At 26.4% G+C, this 21,253-nt stretch overlaps 2 protein-coding genes across 10 annotated transcripts in view; one reads left to right on the forward strand and one right to left on the reverse strand.

Annotated features, from left to right (window-relative positions):
* Positions 1-21,253, forward strand: part of Rbcn-3B (WD repeat-containing protein Rbcn-3B) — a 409,024-nt gene that overhangs the window by 159,845 nt on the left and 227,926 nt on the right. The window lies entirely within an intron of this gene.
* On the reverse strand, positions 16,725-19,687 carry LOC142318918 (uncharacterized). Its single transcript, XM_075355593.1, has 3 exons — positions 19,643-19,687; positions 17,936-18,277; positions 16,725-17,287 (listed from the first exon to the last, which is right to left on the reverse strand). The coding sequence occupies exons 1-3, from the start codon at positions 19,652-19,654 to the stop codon at positions 16,784-16,786; spliced, it is 858 nt and encodes a 285-aa protein (XP_075211708.1). The 5' UTR covers positions 19,655-19,687; the 3' UTR covers positions 16,725-16,783.

Raw genomic sequence — 21,253 nt, forward strand, 5'->3', positions numbered from 1 at the left:
TATTTAAGATTTAAAATTAGTAGTTGCATGATAATATATTTTGTGTATTATTACTTAATACAATATTTTTATTCATAAAATTATTGAAGTTATTACTGTCTGAAAACACAAACTATTTTTACTTATTGAAGAATCTACATGTAAAAAGCAAATGTAATAAGTTTTTCACAGTAGCATGTACAAAGAGCACGTGTGAGGTGGTGACACAGTGAGTAAGGGATAATAGTCAATTTTCTTTCCAACACCCTTTTGAACTTCCATTTTTAAATGGAAAACTATGTGAAACATCATTATATACATCATACCTCATGTAATTAAATTGGCAAGGAATCTTACTGCTTATTTTTAATAAAAATTAGAAAAAGTTTTGACTAACAATATTGCAAACATGCAGTCAAAATACCATAATGCTGAATTAAAACATAATCTTGCTCTATTCTATAAATTTCATAAAAACTTGAACTTAACTATCCTTGCAATCCATCTTATTCCAAAAATAAACACCTATTGGAAACTTTCTCCAAAATAAATCAAAATTACAAACAAAGCAATTAGGCTAATAAACCATTATTATCATTCAATATCAAACATTTCCTCTTAAAACTAAAACTTTCCCTGACAGCCTTTTTTTCCTTTTTTTTAAGATATTAAAAAAAAATTACATCTTTAATTACATCCTTTTTACATCTCTAATTTAATCTGTATTATAATAAATTTAACCCAAACTTTTTTTTATTTCATTTAATTCATTTGAACACCATTTTCTAGAAATTAAATATATTTTCTTTATATGTTTTTATTATTTTGATAAAGTAAGTGTTAAATTAGAAAAGTCAAAATATTTTATATCCTATAGTTTCTCTTCTGTTGACACTTTCTACTCAGTTACTTATATATTTAGGGAACCTTAGGAAAAAATCTTCAATTTTGAAGGTTTTTTATGTTCAAGGTTTTTTAAGTGTTCATTTTTGGAGGTTCTTTAGAAATCAGTCATTTATTTGGAGTAAAAGATTTTTTCATTCATGTAATCTTATTGAATATTATTAAAATAACATTTTCAAAATTATTTTGATGATCAATTTTTTTGGAGAATTTTTTTCAATGTTTCTGATAAAACTTAACATTTCATTTTAGACAAAATTATCCAATTTTTAGTTTTGTTAGTTGCAATATAATGTATAATCTTTGAAAATGGTTTTAAAAAAAATCGGACCTTTTTTAAATGTATTTCTGATAAAAAAATTTGGAAACTGTTGAACATATTGAAATTTTTTGGAAATCAGTAAAACGTTTTTGATAATCTGTGATATAATAAAAAAAAAATTACATCACAAATTTTACAAAAATGGTTTATTTCAAATGATGCTGTAAGATCTGGAAAAAGTATAAACAAAATTGTGTTTTGTAATTCAAAGCATTAATTAAATTTTAAATTAAGGGGTGAGCATGTTATTATTTCTAATATACTTTGATCCACCTCCAGAATTCAATGTAAACATATTTCTCCAATTTTTTAGTTAGGTTGGAAGGTTAAATTAAATTCACCATAGGAAATATAAGTTATGTATTGACTGTATAAAATTTTTAAAGAATTTTCTTAAGATCTAAATGATTTTCTTACTAATTTTTTTGAGTTAAATTATATTTTCTTTTTTAAAAAACAATTTTACACTTTTGTTTGGTTTTTTAATAATCTAATTAATTAGTTAATCCTGAATTTTTCTACACACTTGTTTATCATTTATTTTAAATACATATTCAAATATTTTTCAATTATGATTTCAAAATTATCATTTTGTTGAGGCCTATTTTTTTTCTTTATTGTCTGCACAGAATTATACCTCTAATATTTATTATAATTGTTACTTTCATATATTAATATAAAATTAAAACTATTTTTTTTTCCAGTATTTAATTTTTTTCTTTTCATCAGTGGTTTTCCATGTTATTTTTTTATTTTTACTAACAAATGCTCTCCTTCCTGTTGTCCAGGGATTTCCACACCTAACATCCATAATGTGATCTTTTTATTGTATAATTATATCAGGATCTGAATAACATATTTAAAATGTTTATTATTTTTTTATTACCATTACCATCTACGGAGATGCAATAAAACAGTCATGAAATATTTTTAAATCAGAAAATTATGATGTATATTCTGAGCCAAATTGTTTTTTGATCAAAGAATAAATTAAAAAGATAATATTAATTTTTAAAAAAATAAAGAATATTTGTTCAAATAAAAATAAACAATTACGCTTTGATAAAATTTTAATTTTCTATGCCTCATATATTTTTCTTTCAGAAAGACTATGAATTTTGAAGAAATCTTTTTTTACACTTCTTATTTTCCTTTTGTATAATAATTGTTCATATTTTTTTTCCATCTTAAAACACTCATGAAATCAACCTTAATGAAAAACTCTTTACAAGCATGTTTAAAATTTAATATGGGCAAAAAATGAATACAGGCTTGGTTTCTAGTTTATTTCTTTGCAATAGTCACCTTTGTAACGGTTTAGAGTTTTGTCCCTTTTGCAGGTTTTTTATTCATTAAATTAAAAAAAAAAAAAAAGATGTTCTATCACTTTATGTTCTTTGGTTATTAGCTCATTGTAATTGATATCTAGTAATAGACAAGTAGAAAGTTTTTACTTTTTCATGTCAATAATGTCTTTCTTCAGTTTACTAAATTTATTGTAAAAGACAGTTTTCTTCTTTTAACTGCTTTCGTTTATTTAAATCATACCTTTTGTTTCCTTCTCTTTGTACTATATGTATAATTATACATTACAATGAATGATATTTAAATAATTATTAAATTAAACTGGAAAATAAGAAAAAGCTCAAAAACTGTACTTAACAATTGCTGCTGCTATGTAAGCTGTAACTGTTGATAAAAAATTAAAATACTCTAAAAATTTACTAGATGCCATTTTCACTTATTAAGCAATCATTCATTGATACTAGTAAGGAATAAAATTTATAAGTTATCAAAAATAGTTTTTTTTTTTTCAAATAAGTGAAAAATTGTAGCGAAGTGATAACAATAAACAGTGAATAACAAATAAAGAAACAAAAACTTATGTAATGCTACAAAAAAATCATTTCTAACAGTGTTTGTAGAATAAAAGAAAATTAAGGCAGCAATGAATTGCATAACTTTCCTGGCTGCACCAAAAAAGTAATGCCATTCATTATTTTTTTCAATTCATTCCAAGCTCTAGTTGTATCTATAATAAAATAGTTCCTTTTTATTGAAAAAAAAATAACCAAAATTATATTTTTTTTACATTTTTTATGTAAAAATATTTTTTAATTTTTTGATATATAGTTAAATAAAAAGTGATTATTTCTATGCTTGTGCAGGACTTAATGAAAGTTGAATGGTAGAACCATTGTTTTGTGTTCTTGTATTTTTCTTGACATATTCAATAATCAGTTATGGTGCCCTATGCATGACAATTACTTGTATCAACTCTTTCAGTAATTCATATAAGAATTTTCCAAGATTTTTCATTTCTTCAAAATTATTTATTTCATCTTCATCGATGTGCAATTCAAGTTCTCCAATAGTATGAACTTATTACATTTATATTTATTTCAAGGAGCAGAGATTCTATTCCACTTTTTAAGTTCATAATAATTTCCCTATTTGATGTTACTTGTACTTCTGAAGATTGAGTTTGACATTTTTGTAGGAGTGAAATAATTCCAAATCCAAATAATTTTATTATTTATGTTTCGCTATTTCTGCATCTAATTTTTTTAAATGTTTGAGCTACTGTTGAGAAAAGCCATTTGTTATTTTTATTTCTTCTATAAAAATATTATTTGTTTTTGTAATTTTTTTTAAACATGTTTGATCTGTATCAAGAACAAAGATTTGATTTTAAATAAATCAAATCTTTGTTCAACTAAAAGAATCTTCACTATACAAAAATAGAATTATTGTTTATAAATTACAATTTGATATAGCAAAAAAAAATTTTCATTTTGGGACTCATACTCAAAGGAAAGCATTCAAGTAAAATTAATTTTTTAGAAAATAATCCCTAAGTAGTAATAATAAATTTAAAAAAGGACTTTTTAAAATTGTTCAAAAATATAATGATACAGTCATAAGTTTTTGCTGTAAACCGTTAGGTGAGATGGGAAAAAAAACTTTTTAGTGGTTTGAAACTATTGATGTAGAAAATGTATGTAGATGCAAAAAACTCAACTTTTTTTCTGAAGCAATGTACAGCTAAACTTGAAAAATATGTAGTCATTTTTGGGGAGGAATTGAATATTAAATAAAAATATTTAGTTATTTGTGATCTTGTCAAAAAAAAGCTTTTACTTTTGTAAGTAAACATTTTGGTTAAAGTGTCTCCTCAGTAAAGATTTGAAATTTTTATTAGCCAAAACAACTCTACCAATTATTTCAATTTTTGTAAAAATTGAATAAATTCTTTCCCTCTGAAGATAGTTTCTCTTTACCAAATTTGAAGAAAATCAATGGGATCTAGAGTTACAAGGACTAATACAGGCCAACGTAAATACGTATATATGCACAAATATATATCTGAAGAAGAAGAATTTTTTTGGACTTTGGAGCACTGAAATTAAAACTTTTTCACAGATTATTTACAATTTATGTAAATCTATTTTTCTCTATTTCTTTTTTATAAATGTTTCCTTAAGGCATAAAACAAGAAATCTGATGTGGATACCACATGACTTCCTTGTATGCCTATTAAATTACGTATAGACTTTTTTTTTTTTTTAATGAAAAGTACATAAAATTTTATTTCATTAATAACTTTTTCATGTATTGAATTATTATTTATTGTAATTTTTTTTTTACAATCAGAGGTTAATAAATTATTAATAAATCAATATAATTAAAAAAAAAAAAGTTAAAAAAAAGGAGATGAAGTCTGATCCGAACCGAATGTGCCTTTCCTAGTAAGATCCAAATATTTTATTAATTAAACTGATTTGGCTGTAATTCTGGAACCAATGAAAATAAGTACCACTTATGATATATTGTTGGAAAACTCTCAATGAGGGCTTATTACTGCAGTCAAGAAACAGTCCAAAATCCAATTTTTTTGATTTTGCATGCTTTTGGTTCATTTTTTGGTTTGTTGCAATCAAAAGAGGAGGTGCACAACCAGATGTTACAATGGTCCTATATCCAAAATTTCAACATCCTATGGCTAATCATTTTTAAGTTATGCCGAACTAAATCATACATACGTATGTCATGCCGAAACTAAATCAAAACGGATTCAGTAATGGTCAAAATGGATATTTCCATTGAAATCTGGAAACTGAGATTTTTCACGATCACAATAGTTCCTTTACTTCATACAAGGAATGTAAAAAAAAATAATTAAAAAATTTTTTTTTTATTGTTGTGTACACACATATTTAAAGCTAAAGCTAAAGCAACATATATTATATATATATATATATATATATATACACATATATTACAAAAACAACTAATTTACTTTATGTAAATTATTTGAATTTTCAGAAAGTTTTATATATATATATATATATATATATATATATAATATATATATATATATCACTGTAGCTGAAAAGTAAAAATATATACAAATGCTGTCGAAGAATAAGAAGTACTGTTATTAGATGCTCCAATTGAAACCATAAAATATGCTAAAACTTTCTTATCACTGAACTCTTCAGTTCTCTACAGCCTTTCGATGCAAGAGTCTAATATTAGACTGTTACATCTAAAGGCTTAATATTTTTTTTATTTATTGTGTACACACTTAGAAAAGTAGTCTTTTGTAGTGTTTCATATGTACCGATTTTTTTTTTTTGTAAACAGTTTCTGAGTTCTTTCATGTATTCCAAATTAAGTAACTATTAATTTCAGTTAAATTTTAGTCAAGTAAAACAAAGTACATATATATATAATTAGTATAAATACTCTGCTAAGCATACTTAACTACGTATTTATACTGAGTGTGATTTACTATGAAGATTTTACTTCATAAATTCACTGATTGTATTAATTCTCATTCCTTTTATTATTTTATTTACTTCATGATGTAAAAGCATACAAATTCTTACAACTTAAACTTGTAATTGCACATATACATAAAATTATGTAACAATTTATACACCTAAAATTTTTATAAGCATTTTTTTCTATTAATTACTTAAATAAATAAAAAAATTAAAAAAAATTAAGCATAACATTGCAGACCAAACACTGATACACGTAAAAGTACTAGTTTGTATTAAGTTGTCTTTTAATGTCTGTTGTAGGAAATTTCAGTTTGATGTTTCTTCTGATGAATTTTCATCTATATTGACCAAAAAAAAAAGTTAATTCCTTTTTTGGAAAAAAATCTAGAGCATATTTCAGTATGTTTATTAGAGTAAGTGTTTCTGTAAATTAATAATCATCATTTGTGTTAATTCTTTTTTTGTCATTTATGAAAGTTATTAATGACTATTTATTGGGTTACAGCATCCCTGTATACTAGTAAGGTGATCATTTTATTTAGTATACTTACTACAGCTCTGTTTTAATGTAAACAAATTTAATGTATTATTCATTGTAGCTGTGTGGTACACAATTACAATATATTTGTATTTTTTAAATGCAATGAAATAACCTTGCTAGTAAATGTATATTTTAACAAGGAAGATTAGACTGATAAAATTATACGTTAAAAAATGTAAAATATTTGACAGGAATTGAAGTGGAAACCAGCTAATCTAAAAGCTGCATGGTTACCGCTACACTTACTGGCTGGCCATAACATTTATTACCAGATTAAACATTAAGCTCCTTCAGTTAATGCTCTTTCTTTTTTCTTTTGATTTAAAATTATTTCAACTTCTTTTTTCATTTAATTTTAATTTTCGTTTCATAAATTTTAATTTGATATTTATGTATTGCAGCTGTCAAGATATTAAATTGCAGTTGTCCTATAAACTGCAGACCATTCATTTAAATAAACTTCACAAACCTTTATTTAGATATATTCAATAATTTATTGAATTATACCTTACAATTAAATATTAACATCTTAATAGTTAAATGTCCATATAAATACAGTCATAACTTTTAATTAACTCATAAGGTACAAATTAAAAAAACACATATACCCAGATAAGTAGTGACAGAATTATTTCACTAAATGATGTAAAAATAACAAATACTTACATATTAAACCTGTTTAATAGCAAAGACTAGTTTTTAAGTATTTCAAATCAGTTTTTTCTGATTTTATTTTTATATATATTTTGAAGCCACAAGTTGCTTTTTAAATATTTTTCCATCTGCATTATGATATGTATTTTATTTATTATGTTGAAACAAAATAGATAATATTCATGAATATTTAGCGAAGCAAAGTCAATTTTTTTTTTTTTTTTATATTTTATTTCCTTAAATTTGAACAGATAAACCATTTATTTAACATGATTATTCATTTAATTAAGTAAATTTATCTCTTAAAATTAAATAAAAAAAGGTTCTTCAATTAAAGTTTCTCTGTAATTTTGAGTAATGTTGTTAATCTGTTTACATATTTTTTAGATATACTTAAAAATTCTTTTGGAAGAAACATAATGGGATTAAAATATTTGATTCAGTTAAAAAAAAATATAGTAATTCTAAAATAATGTTAGATGTGTTTTTTTATGAAATGGAAAATGACTTCTGTAATAAATTTTTGGTAAATATTTACTACTGAACATGAACCTTTTTTTAAGCCCATTTTTAAGAGGGGTTTATGCCGAAAGATATATTTTAAAATAGAAAATGCTCAGTAACTGTGTAAAAGAAATAAAAATTTTAAACAGTTATATATTATGTATAGATTCATTCGAAACAGGGGAATTTTTGTAGTATGAATATTTATGTATGAAACAAACAGAAAGCTTTTCAGCTTGATAACAATTTTTATAAAAAATTGATTGAATATCAGTCAGTAATTCCTCTAAATTCCTAGATAATCTTTCCATGGGTAATTTAGAAATGAAGGCTAAAAGTAAATTCCAGTATTAACTGCACGTTTGATTAAAATGTGCAGTTTTTCATCCATTACAGCATGCTGAAAAATTGTTAAAACTAAACCAAATTTGAAAAAATCCAGATATTGGCATTTTCTTAAATTTTAAATTAATAGGTAAAGATAATAAAAATCAATTGTAATGTAATATACAGCAAAAGTTCCCAAAAAAATAGTTATATCACTAACAATTCTTTTCAATCTATGCAGCATAAAATATCAACCCTTAATTCTGTGGTTTTACAACAAACCAAGTGTCTTTTTGTTTGGAAGTTGATTGTCTGGAACTTGAATTTTAGTAAATATATACCTGATTTATTGGAATATTGAAATAATTGACCGCATGTAGAGGAGAACTGACAAAAAAAAGTAAAAATAGCAAAATAACTTTCCTTTAGATTGGTTATGATCATATTACCTCTGTCTTTCTTTAGTAATTTTTTTATGTTACCCAAATTTTTATTAAAGGGATTGGACTGGTACTTGCAGTGGTGAGATTTAGTGGTTTAAACAGTTTTTAAAATGGCTTTTGACTTCGATTTCTGTCTAGGATACCATATAACCTCTTAATCAGCAGTTTGTTTTATCCTTACTTTATGAACAGGGATAGAAATATATATTCTTTTTTTGTAGCATTTCTTGAACGTTGGTTATTCTTCTATTATTTTTTATCATACTTTTCTTTTGGTAATTTTATTTGTTTTGTTATTACAAATTAATAAAATCCCACCAAAAAAAGTAATTATTTTCATAAGTATAATTTTTACTATACAAGTTAACATAATAAAAAATAAGTAATCAGCAACAGTATTTTTAACTTATTTTAAAACAATGAATGATTAAAGAAACATTTCCTATAATATTTCAGTAGTCATGTGAAGCCAGATATCTTTAATGGCTTTATTAAATCTTGAATCAATGACAGATGTGTCCCAGTGTCATCTTCACTCTGCATTACGAGATCGTGTTGTCATTATCATCATTACTTCATGATTTAGAAACTGAGATAAGAAAAATTAAACGCTTTAGCCATCAAACTCAACAAGTAAATAGCTCCTTGCGAGGAGTCTTCTGAATAAGTACAAATCACTTTGTCATTTGCAAACAATGAAGTATTCACAGATTATTCTCCTACATAAAATTCTTTATTCAAGTGTTTATGCCATTTTTGGATAATTTCATTAATGTATAAATTAAATATCACAAGCAATAATGGATACCCTTGTTTAACACCCAGGCAAATCAATTTTCCCCTTTTTATTGTTTTTATTTATTTTTGTTTTGGTCTCCACATACATACTCTGCAAAGCTCTAACAAGTATTTTGGAAACCCTTTTTTTTCCAATATTTTCCACATCATAGCACAATTAACTCTGTTAAATGCCTTCTCATAATCTAAAGCCACGTACTACAGGACACTAAATTCTCTATGTCTTTCCAAGCTATGAAATAGAGAAAACACAATCCATACACTACCTACCTGGTCTAAATCCAGTTTGCTCCTCTGAGAGTAATGATTCAGAAATAGATCTCACTCTCAAAGCCAGAATCCTTGCATAACTTTTATAACCTGCATTTAAAAACTTAATTCAGTTAGGTCTGATAGTTTTTTTTTTGTGAAAAAGTTTTTTTGGGTCTTTTCTTTTTTATTTGATTTTTTTTACGCTATAGTTGGAGCTACTTTGTCGGCCTCCCTTCTTAGAAGTGAGTGTAACTAATGTTAACATAAATATCTCTGGTAATGACCACTTCAACAGGTGTTCAGAAAATTTAGGAATGTATGCAAAAACTCCTCAGGAGCATATTTGAATAATTCCATATTCAGATTGTCTAGACCTGGAGTTTTACAATTTGTAACAGTTTATAAAGCATTCCGAAGCTCTTCAATTGATATGGGATCAACTTTCTCATCCACCGAAGCAAGGATTGCCTCCAGTTTGTTCTTCTGTGAGCCCCAAAGCTCCCCATAGTCCAGATCTCTCATCTTCAGATCTGGACAGTATCTTTCATGCTGTTTGTTTAGCTGACTTAAAATTTTATATGTTTTCCTTTGAGGACCATGTATTATTTATGTCTCCTTGTTATTCTGAATCTTAGATATTGAAAAATCATAACACGATTCTGTAAATCCTCCCTCTTACTGTTCATATCTTCTAGAATATTCACCTTGAAAACTAATTCATCATTAGTTGATATTTTACTCCTTTTTCACCTTACTGGCACCAAGATATTAGATATAACCAGGAAGTAATCACACCCTACATCAAACCCTCTGTAAACTTTTGTATTTCTCACTCTTGTATTTTCTCACTTGCAGGTGCCCTCTTCATATTTGTCAAAACATAGTTATAATTGACCTTGTTCCTTGTGGCATTCTAGGTAAATTTATGAATGTTTTTATTTTTTTTTAAATCTGTTCATTGCCTTTAGTTTATTGTAGCAGGTGAAGTCTATAAAACATTTACTATTATTATTTAAAACTTGTTCCCCAAAACATCCAATCACATTCTGTACTGGTACACTTTCTACTTTAGCATTCAAGTCCCCTACCAAAATTAAGAAATCTGCTCCACTCTGTTTATCAAGCACTTCCTGCAATTGTTCATAAAACATCAAATTTCCTTGTCTCTCTTCCTGCATAGCTTACCCCAGTTACTGTCATATACCACCATTGAGTCTTCAAATATACTTTCTGAATTATCTCATTTATAAATAACTAAGAACTGAATAGCAATTTGCAACTTCGTCCGAACTAAAAAAGCCACTCCCATTCCAACACACTTATCTCTCTCCACTCCAGCGTAAATCATTATATAATTCATCAATTCACATGAACCTTGAAGTTTCTGTTTTGTTTCAGATATTACTTCAATATCGACATTAGCTGCCTCCAATTCCATCTCCAGCACCAATATTTTTTCACATATCCCTCTAACATTCCTGACAGCCACTCTCCATGTAAATTTCCATTTCCTTTCATTTGTTTTTGTATTCTGCTTTTCATAATGTTTGTACTCAAATAATTGACCTTAATCCATCCCAGTTTTTATTCTTGTGGAGATTGCCAATAAGAATATTTTCACCTGGTTGGTTTATGAGTAAGCAAAGTTTGATATTGAGGCTGTCATCTTACTGTCCCCGAACTTAAAGGGATTTTTATTCAAATTGTTACCTTCCTCTTGGCTCTTCTATCTTCTTCACCACTAGGAAACTATTGCTCGTCCACTTTTGAATAAAAATTGGCAAGTTGTTACCTAAAACCCTAGGCAAGGGCCCTATAACCGGCTGTTACTGCAGGTCAGACGGACCCAGGTTTTTTTTACAAGTTGTTACTTCCCTCCACATTTTTCCATCATCTTGAAAGATGGCTTGTAGCAGTGTTCCAGTTCATAATGTGTTATTTATTATTACCTAACCCTGTAACCTTGGTGTCCGAAGACATTGAAATGATATCTATTCTGGAACAAAAAACAAAGTAATGTAATAGTAAATTTATACCTTATAAAAACAGCAACTTATTTTGTTCTAAAGGATGTTTTTTTAATATTTATAATATTAAGGGAAAATGTACTAATAAACTTGAAGTAAATGTTTTTCAATTTCAGTTTATACCAGCTACTATGGTTGTGGTTTGTTAGTTTCTAAAGACTTAAAACATACCAAATAATCTATCAGAATGAAAAAAGGACTAAATTTTTATATAATTTTTATGACATATAAGAAGATTTTTAATATGATAACTCTCAATAAAGTTTCTTTTAATTACTTTTTGATGTTAGTATATAATATGTTACAGGTTTATTGGCACAGTCAGGTTGATGGGATAGTTTTTTCTGTCTATATTACTCTACAGCATTTTTATATTTGCTCGGTCAAGTATTTAAACTCAATACATAACAAATTTTAATAAATGATTTTGTTTTTATAAATATTTATTTCTTCAGTTCTTTTTTTTAATGTAACTCATTTATTTAGAAAAATTAATAATATGGTAAAGTTAGTTCCAGTGGTAGATATTCTAGGAAGACTTTTATGTAATAATGTTCATAGTTAAGCTGTTTACCATTCAAGATTGTTTTTTTAAAACGTTACCATAAAAGATAAACGGAAGGATTTTTTTTAAAAGTAAAATTAATTTAATTATATATTAATATACAATATATTCAAATTTAACTGCTGCTGCTTGTTAAACATAAATAGATACACAATAAATTATTAACTGCTACTCAGGTATTCATTTTCATTTATATAACCTGAAGCATTAAATTGATGACATAAGTATAATTTATTATAATGGCCTTCAAGAGATGTAATTGTACCCTGTAAGCATTACACTTATGAATTTTGAATACTTATAATTCCCTCATGTGTTATTAAGATATTCTTACATTTAAGTAGACATTTACATAATTTTTTGATGTTTGTTTTCTGCTTTTTTTGTTATAAATTATGGGTATAAAGTTTGTAAAAAAAAAAGATGGTAATTATTATTTTATATCTAAAATCATAATTGTTAATTGTTGTAAACCAGTAAATATACTTTTTTGAACTTTATGCACTTGTATGTATTTTGCACAATGTTTTCAGTTTTTATCTCTTATTCATATAAAGTTTTATTGGTTTAAAATATAGTGTGACCATCACGTCATGGTATGATTTCAAAAATATTTTTATAACCATAGAAACTGATGCCATTTTATCATTTACTACTTTCAAATATACACAAATTATTCAACTAACTTTTCAGGGTTTTTTTTACTTTTTTCGTTCATTTCAGTAATTTATTGGCTTCTATTTATTGCCCTCCAGAGATCTTAAATGGTAATTCACTTCTTGCCACATACAATGAAACATATCAGATATGATCATTCCAATATGATTCTTACTATGAAATTTTAATACAATTCAAATAGATATTATGCAGTTTGTCTGATGTAACCCCAAAAATAAAAACTCTGAAGATGTGAGGTCTAATGCTGTGTCTTCTATTCACAAATTCCTACCAAGAAAAAAAGAAAAGCATCAATCAGAAACTTGGAAGTAAAGTTACGACCATTATAATTAAACATGACTTTTCGGCATATTATAAATAATTTTGATACATTTAGACTGGTATAGTAGGTTCCAAAAATAATAATGTGTAAGGGTGCACCACATGTATGTGATTATTTGTGAATGTCAAAATCTTCATGATTAATCGTGCAGTTGTGTAGCTCTCATGTTTAGTTTCTGAGATACCCTACCAGAAAATGTTGTGTCCAACAAAAACAGACCAGTGTTTTGTTTTTCCACCTCCATTATTCATAGACATGAAAGTTTTCCTCTTTTTTAATTAAATTTAAAAATTTTCTATTTCAAAACATTTTTATGATAAAATTGTTACTATATTTATTGTTGTATAGATTACTTAACTTTTTTTATACACCTGCAAGAAATTTTCACTAAATCATTAAAAAGAATTATCTTCTTCAAAGTTCTTTACATTTCAGCTGCCACTTTTGAAATATTAGTGTAATGATTCTTATTGATGTAGTGTCAAGTCATAGTTACATAGAATCCACTCATTATTTTATACAAGAATATTGATAGATTTTACGTTAATTTTTAGATTGTATGTTTTAGGTCAGGTCATCAAATTACAAAATTGGCAGATGCATTTGATGCATCATTGTTTATATTTTTTTCCCTTTTTTGTTCTTTTTACTGTTTACAATATTACTAAAGAGCTTAACTATTCTTTTATAGATTTTTTCTTGCAATAAAAATTATAAGTATTGATAGAGTTATGAGAATTTCTTAAGACACCTCTTTACTAAGAGTTGTAATGAATCTTGAAAGATATAAGCCATTTTTTTATGTTATATATTTTTACATATAAATAAATAATGCATGGCTATTAGAAAGAGTATGCTATTTAAAAAAAACCTTAAACTATTAAAATTGCTGACAGATTAGGCTTCTAAAACATGAGATGTAACCATGTGCATTTTTCTTTTTTTTTAGTTATTAACTTCACCCCAAATAACATACTATCCACAGAGCAGGCACATTTAGGGTTTTTCATAAATTCCCATGATTATATTAACTACTAAAATAACTGAAAAGCATGTAAAAAATTGATGTATGTGGGTTTGGGTATTGGCATTTTACATTACTAAATATCCTTCAGTTTCCAAGATTCTATTCCACAAGACAATTCAGCACATGATAAAACTATATAGCTTTGGGGAAATTTTTTTTGTTTGTGTTTCCAAACCACCAAGCTAACGCATTGATCCCATTTCATTGATTTCATTTCTCTTACATTTGAAATGAAATTAATGCTGCTATATACTCAGTTTGCAGCTAATTAATAACACATTTCTTTGATTGTACATATTACATTATATTGTGATTCAAATTTAATGTTGGAGAGCATTCAGTGTTTTAGGTGAAATGTCATATGAATTGACTTTCTTCATCTGGTTAGATTGACATCTGAAGTCTAGGTTTTTTTATAATAGTTTTAATACTGATGGCATGTTTGGGGAACTTCTTACACTTGGAAATTCCACTTTTATTTTTTCCTGAAATTTTCCCAGATTTCCTTTTTTTATCAAGTATTTTTACATGTGTACTTCATCAGAGGTGTCTAATAATAATTATACTTTTATCTTTCCTTTATTTTTACTTCCTTATATGAATAAAAGGAAGTATTGTAATCGCAAAAAATTTCGGTTTTCAGATTTCAACAGAAATATCCATTTTGGACTTTTTCTGAACTAAAAAAATCCTCATTGAGAGCTTTTCAACGATATATCATAAGTGGTATTTATTTTCATTGGTTCCAGAGTTGTAGCCTAATAAAATTTTAATTAATGAAATATTTGAATCGTACAAGGGGAAGGCACATCAGTTCAAATCAGACTTTACCTCCTTTTTTTAACTTTTTTTTTTAAATTTTAATATGTTGATTTATTAATAATTATTAACCTCTGATTGTAAACAAATTTTTACAATAAATAACAATTTAATAATAATAAAATAAAAAAATATGAAAAATTATCAGAATTTATTAATGAAATAAAATTTTATGTTCTTTTCATTAAAAAAATATGTGTATATATAATTTAATTGGCGTGCAAGAAAGTCATGTGATGCTCACATCAATTTTTTTTTATTTTACAAATTATGATATTTTACATGTTCATTTACAATTCTGGATTTCAGTGGAGTATTCAAATCTTTTTCATGTTATTTTATTCTTGCAAGTTACAAAATACGAATTATTTTAATTTAACTCTTTTTATCTGTTTTTGTGTCTTAATTTTTTGTCTACTATAAATTGGAATTTTTGGATAACTGGGTTGGTGAAATTCTGGTCTTCAGTCTCTCTTTTTCTGTTTAGCTTCTGGAACCACCGTAAGATATTACTTCTGAGGATGAATGAGGATGATATGTATGAATGTAAGTGAAGTGTAGTCTTTTACAGTCTCAGGTCCACCTTTCCTGAGATGTGTGGTTAATTGAAACTCAACCTCTAAAGAATACCAGTATCCATGATCTTTGATCTGTATAACTATATGTGTATATATACTATACAAATATTCACACACACACAGTTAGAATCTTGGTCAAACATGGCATTTTTCATATTCTATCAATTTCCACTGTGCTAATGACTATAGCTGTTGATGCTCGCTGATTCATAACAAAAAATAGAAGTATATTAGCTCATTTGATTGTTGGTTGTTTTAAAAAAATTGAAAGGAAATCAAACACTAAGAACATTTTCAGAATTTAGATGTGTTTTTTTGCAGAAAATCAATACAGAATGAAATATGTTTATAAAATCTAAACTAATGCAGTGAATAATATAGTTTATGATTTATTTTTCATGAAGCAATATTTTTTTTTAAATTTCTGCTAGTAGAAGTGTTGTTTTATTTATTTGTTATTTTTTTGTGCTGCAAATAATTATGGTTAGTGAAATATCTTCTTTTTATTATTAGTACATTAAATAGTATTAGTACATTAAATTTATTATTAGTACAAAAAATTTTTATTGTTTTTGATTCTATATTATCATATAACTTATTAAAGTCATTTTCTAGTTGTTAGTTTATAAAATACATTTAATTTATAATAATTTTTATGGTAATATTATCTTCTGATTTTTTCTTATCTGGAAGAAAGCTACTTGAAATTAATTTCAATAATATGATTTTAAGTAACATCTGTTTAATATTTCATAACATATAAATTTTTATTTATATGGTAATTTTTAATTTATATGAAATAATTAAATGATCCATTATGCAGTAACAAGAAGTATCACTTTATTTAATTAATTATTCTTGATGTCATTAGCTTATGCCATTTATTAATTGATCAAGTTATATCAGTTTTTCATATCGCATCTCTGTTTATAATCATAATAGTAAAATTCTTACCACATCTTGTTAGTTGAATTGGCTAATTAATATTTATCAGTTGATGTTTTTATGTTTCTTTAATGTGTAAATAAACTTACGTAGATTGGTAGGACTGTATGTCAATTATAACATTTTCTTGATATTTCTGAAAAAAACTTTCTTCTAAAAAGAAAAAACCTTATTGAGTGTATCCAATAACAGTAAAGTAATAATATAAGTTTAATTAGGATTATATTAAAAAAATGAAAACAAAAATTAATTTTTAAATTATTTTATTGAGAGAAAGAAGAAGGAAGAAGCTTTACACTTTACAGAAGCTTAAATTAAGTATGGGTAAGCAGTACGTGCCTTAGCAACAGCTACTTGAGCAAAGTGGTTGGCCTTAGCAGCGACTACTTCTGGAGTATCAGCGATGAAACCATCAGGAGTTACTACTGGTTGAACATTGGTTGTTGGGTAGGCGTGTGGGTAAGGAGCAGCATAGGGGACAGCATATGGGTATGCGGCGTGGTATGGGTGTGCAACATATGGGTGGACTACTGGAGCTGCAACAATCGGAGAAGTAGCAGCTGGAGTGATGACAGCAGCACGTTTGCTTCGGCTCTTAGCAGATTCGAGTTCAGCAAAGTGAGCAGCCTTAGCGGCAGCTACTTCTGGAGTGTCTGCTACTGGTGCTGGAGGAACAGCGGTGTCGACTGGGGCGACTGGTAAATCATTGGAGGCAACACGGTAACCTGCAGCATCAGCAACATAGTTGGTCTGGATGAGTTTTCCATGTGGGTTTACAAAACTGAAGCTTCCTACTTTGTTGCCAAAAGCATCCTGTAAAGATAAAAGTTTACTCGTGTAATTATCAGTGCAATATTGATTGTAGATAATTTATTAATAATAGTTGTAACAATATTTTTAATAAAAAATCAAAATCATAAACTTTTAACCAATATTTTGTTAATTAATAAAATTGGATTATCAATTAGTAGAACGGTCAGTTATGTTAATATTTTATTATTATATTTATTAGATAAATTAAAAATTATTTTCATGGATTTATTACATAAATGTGAATTATAAATTACTTTTGTAACTGAAATAAGGCCAAAAATACCCTTTTTAAATAAAATATCTATTGACTATGAAGTAAAGTTTTTTTTGTGAAAGTAAAATATTGGCTACTGTTTGGCTAACTGAACATAATAAAATTGGCCAAAAATTATAAAATAAGTAAAATATTGGTTAACTGAAATTATTAATAAATATTACTTTAAAATTTCTGACAAAATTATGTGAACCACCACAAAGAAAGGAAAAATTTTTACAATCTTTATCAATTTTTTTTAATGTTATACTACTTACTGTATTACATAACTGTTAATTGTAACTGTAATTAAACAGTTTGAAAATCAAGCTGTAATTCATATTAATCATTGGTTGTTTTTTAAACGTACTTAAAAACATAAAATTATTAAATACCTGGATAGCATTGTGGGTCTGGCCAGGTTCAGCATGTCCGTAACTAGCTTGTCCTAATTCATCCTGAGAGTGATATTGGGATTTGACACCGGCAGCAACAAATGGGGCAATTGGAGCAACTGGAGCATGAGCAGCATAAGCTAAGGCTGGAGCTGGGACACCAGCAGCAACAACAGCTGGAGCGCTGTATACTGCTGGAACTGCTGCTGGGGCAGCAGCGTAAGCGAATGGACTGTAGGCAGCAGCATATGGATAGCCAACCAAAGGAGCTACAGCAGAGTAGGCGTAGCTAACAGCTGCAGGCTTGGCTACGACACAGGCAACAGCCGCGAATAATACAACCTGTAATATACAATAAAAGAAACTCTTTCCATTATTAACATATAAATTGTAATTTTTAGTTTAAAATGTATATTTATGTTTGCTATTCACATTGTAATATTATTCATAAGTAATAATAAATGTTTATCAGTTTTTTAATATTGAAAATTAGTGATAATTAATCAACAGATAGATTTTTATAAAATATATTTAACTCATTATCATCATCTACTACTGTTTTATTATGTAAATATTTTGGTACAAGTTAACCTACTACTAACAAAGCTATTAAAAAGAGTTTAAATAATAAGTAGTGACTGTTTCAGTTCATTAAAACAATATGTGGTGTATTTAATACCCTTTATTTATAAATCTTTATTTTTATTAATCAATGTATATCTCAATGACGGTTAAAGTAATTTTTATGCATGTTTCATGTTGCTTATTTTACTCACATATAATTACTGTGTATATCTGTCAAAAATGTATAATTACATTATTGTATGTGTCTGTAATTCTATAATTAACAGTGTAATCAAACACCAGATTTTTAATATATAATGAAATCATTACCAAATTATTATTATTATTATAGCTGAGTAATAATTAAATGTTTATTAATTAATAAAAATATATTAATTACTATATGTTGTAGTGATAAAATTAATTGTTTATGTTTAATTGTTAATGTATAAACTATATATCATAGGTAATATAGGTTTAGTTTTTATAATTAAAGGTTTGTGTGTGTGTGTGTGTCTCTCTCTCTCTCTCTCTCTCACTCACCACTCACTCACTGAGAGAGAGAGAGAGAGAGAGAGAGAGAGAGAGTGAGGAGGGTGTGTGTGTGTGTTATTTGTTACTTCATGTGTTTTTTATGTAGTTTCCATGAATGTTTTCATACACATTATATCAGTATAAACATATTTGGATTTGAGTATATTTTATTAAAAATAATATCAAACAGTAATTAATTATAAGTTTTACATTAATAAATTGTTATAATTAAAATATTGAGAATAATGTATAACATAATTAGTTAATTTTTAAAATATTAATGTTTATACTGTAATTGAAAATGAACCTTTTTTTCGTGTAAGAAAAAATAAAATAACAAACTATTTATGTTATACATAGTATAATATAAATATATACATTAAAAATGTAATTAATAATAGGTAAAAGAAAAACAGGTTGTGTTGGTGTATTAAGATTAATTTCCATTTTTTGTGCAGATACACACCCGCTTTTTATAAACTATATTTAGAAGGTTGTTGTATTTACTGTTCTGTTATTTATACACTGAACGTATAATTATAAAGCCTAATGATTTATATTTATGTAGGTGTATAGTATGTATTTATATATTATATATGTATTACTGACCAAGACTCTCATGCTGAATAAAGTGATGTGTGAGCTAGATCCACCTGGAAGACCTAAGTGATTACTGTTTGATGTTACTGGGTATATATACTAACTTCCAAGGACATCTGTAGGGTGGACCATTCTGCAGTCTTAACCTTATTGCCTCCCCCCTCTTCTAATCATGGCTTCCTCCGAAACCCTTTGTCCAGCACCCAGTATATTTAAAAAATTCTTGGTATAATAATTTACCCTCATCAATTGAAACGGTTAAGATATTTTGGCCAATTAGTTTTGTTTTATTTATAATCTTCTTCATTTAGTTTTTATATCAAGATTTTTTAATCTCATATTTTGTACATTGTCTTAAATCTTTTAATAGCATACAAAGGCTCGGTCATACTTGTATTTTTTGTTGTAAATATTGTATATTAGCCATCAGCAAAGTAACTTACTTTTGATTTTTATTGTATTCCACATTGATGTAAATGTTTTTTATACCTTCATTGTGAATTTTTCAGCTTTTGAACATTTTGTAGAATATTTTCTAATGTTTACTTATGGTATTTTATTTCTTTAGGTTTTGTGCTCATTATAATAACAAATATTACTTTTATTTCTTAATATAAATTTCTTACTTTTAAGTTTTGTATACAGTTCATTAATTGAACTTTTGGATAATCTAGTTTGATCTAGGAAGATCATGTATTTTTTTACGATAATTTTTAGAAAAAGTAAAAAACAGAAATATAAGAAGTAAGCTATCCAAACATTTTAATTAATAAGATTCATTTCTTTACCCACCATAATGTATTAAGCAGGGAGTGGATAATGCATTTTCTGAAAATGACGACTATCTACTTCTAAGTTTACTGCTAGTATGGTTTAAATTGGGTGTATCAAGTTTGAAAACAATAAACTGTATTTTATTCTATATTTTCTTTAACTCATTGAATAAATAAAATTTAAATGTTCAAATACTATTACAATAAATAAGAATTGGGGAATGGAAAAATGTGTAACTTCTGGTTAATATGAATTTTCACTGATAAAGATCAAACTCATTCCCATCGATTCCAAACTGTTGTATCCTGGCTAATTCGATGGCATAATTTTTATTATTCTGCATATTTATTATAAAATATTACATATTAATTTTTAAAGTTGTCTAAATTAATTTTAGACCTAAAAGATGTACTCCCACAATACATACAAATCCATATAATATTAATTGCTTATAAACTAGTTATTTATATATCCTGTTAGTTCATTCACTGATTGGAAAAATAATGTTTTAAGGTAATTTTAACAATTTAAACTGTTATTATAAAAATTAATTCTCTAAAAGCAAATTGATTATAGATAATGTTTGTTACATGTTTATTATCTTGCACCCTCCTTAGAAGAATTCTGAAAGATAACACTGGAAATAGTATGATAACAAAGGTTAACCGATCAGTTACTGACAATAAATTAAAACTCCTCTTTTATACATGTATTGTTGAATATATTTTTCATGGTAAAATAGCTCTATAATTTACTACATGTTAAAAATAAAAATTTTGTTTTGGTTTTTAAAGTTATTAATTTAAAAGAACTCTTTTTATCACCTTCGGTGCACGTTTTACTTTT

This window comes from Lycorma delicatula, chromosome 2 (genome assembly GCF_047948215.1).
Source record: "Lycorma delicatula isolate Av1 chromosome 2, ASM4794821v1, whole genome shotgun sequence".
Taxonomy (NCBI): domain Eukaryota; kingdom Metazoa; phylum Arthropoda; class Insecta; order Hemiptera; family Fulgoridae; genus Lycorma; species Lycorma delicatula.

Bases quoted from the DNA above. Each gene is read 5' to 3' on its own strand.
- LOC142318918 (XM_075355593.1), bottom strand. The intron at 17,288-17,935 runs GTATTTAATAAT...TTATCTTTACAG, and splicing joins AGACCCACAATGCTATCCAG to GATGCTTTTGGCAACAAAGT.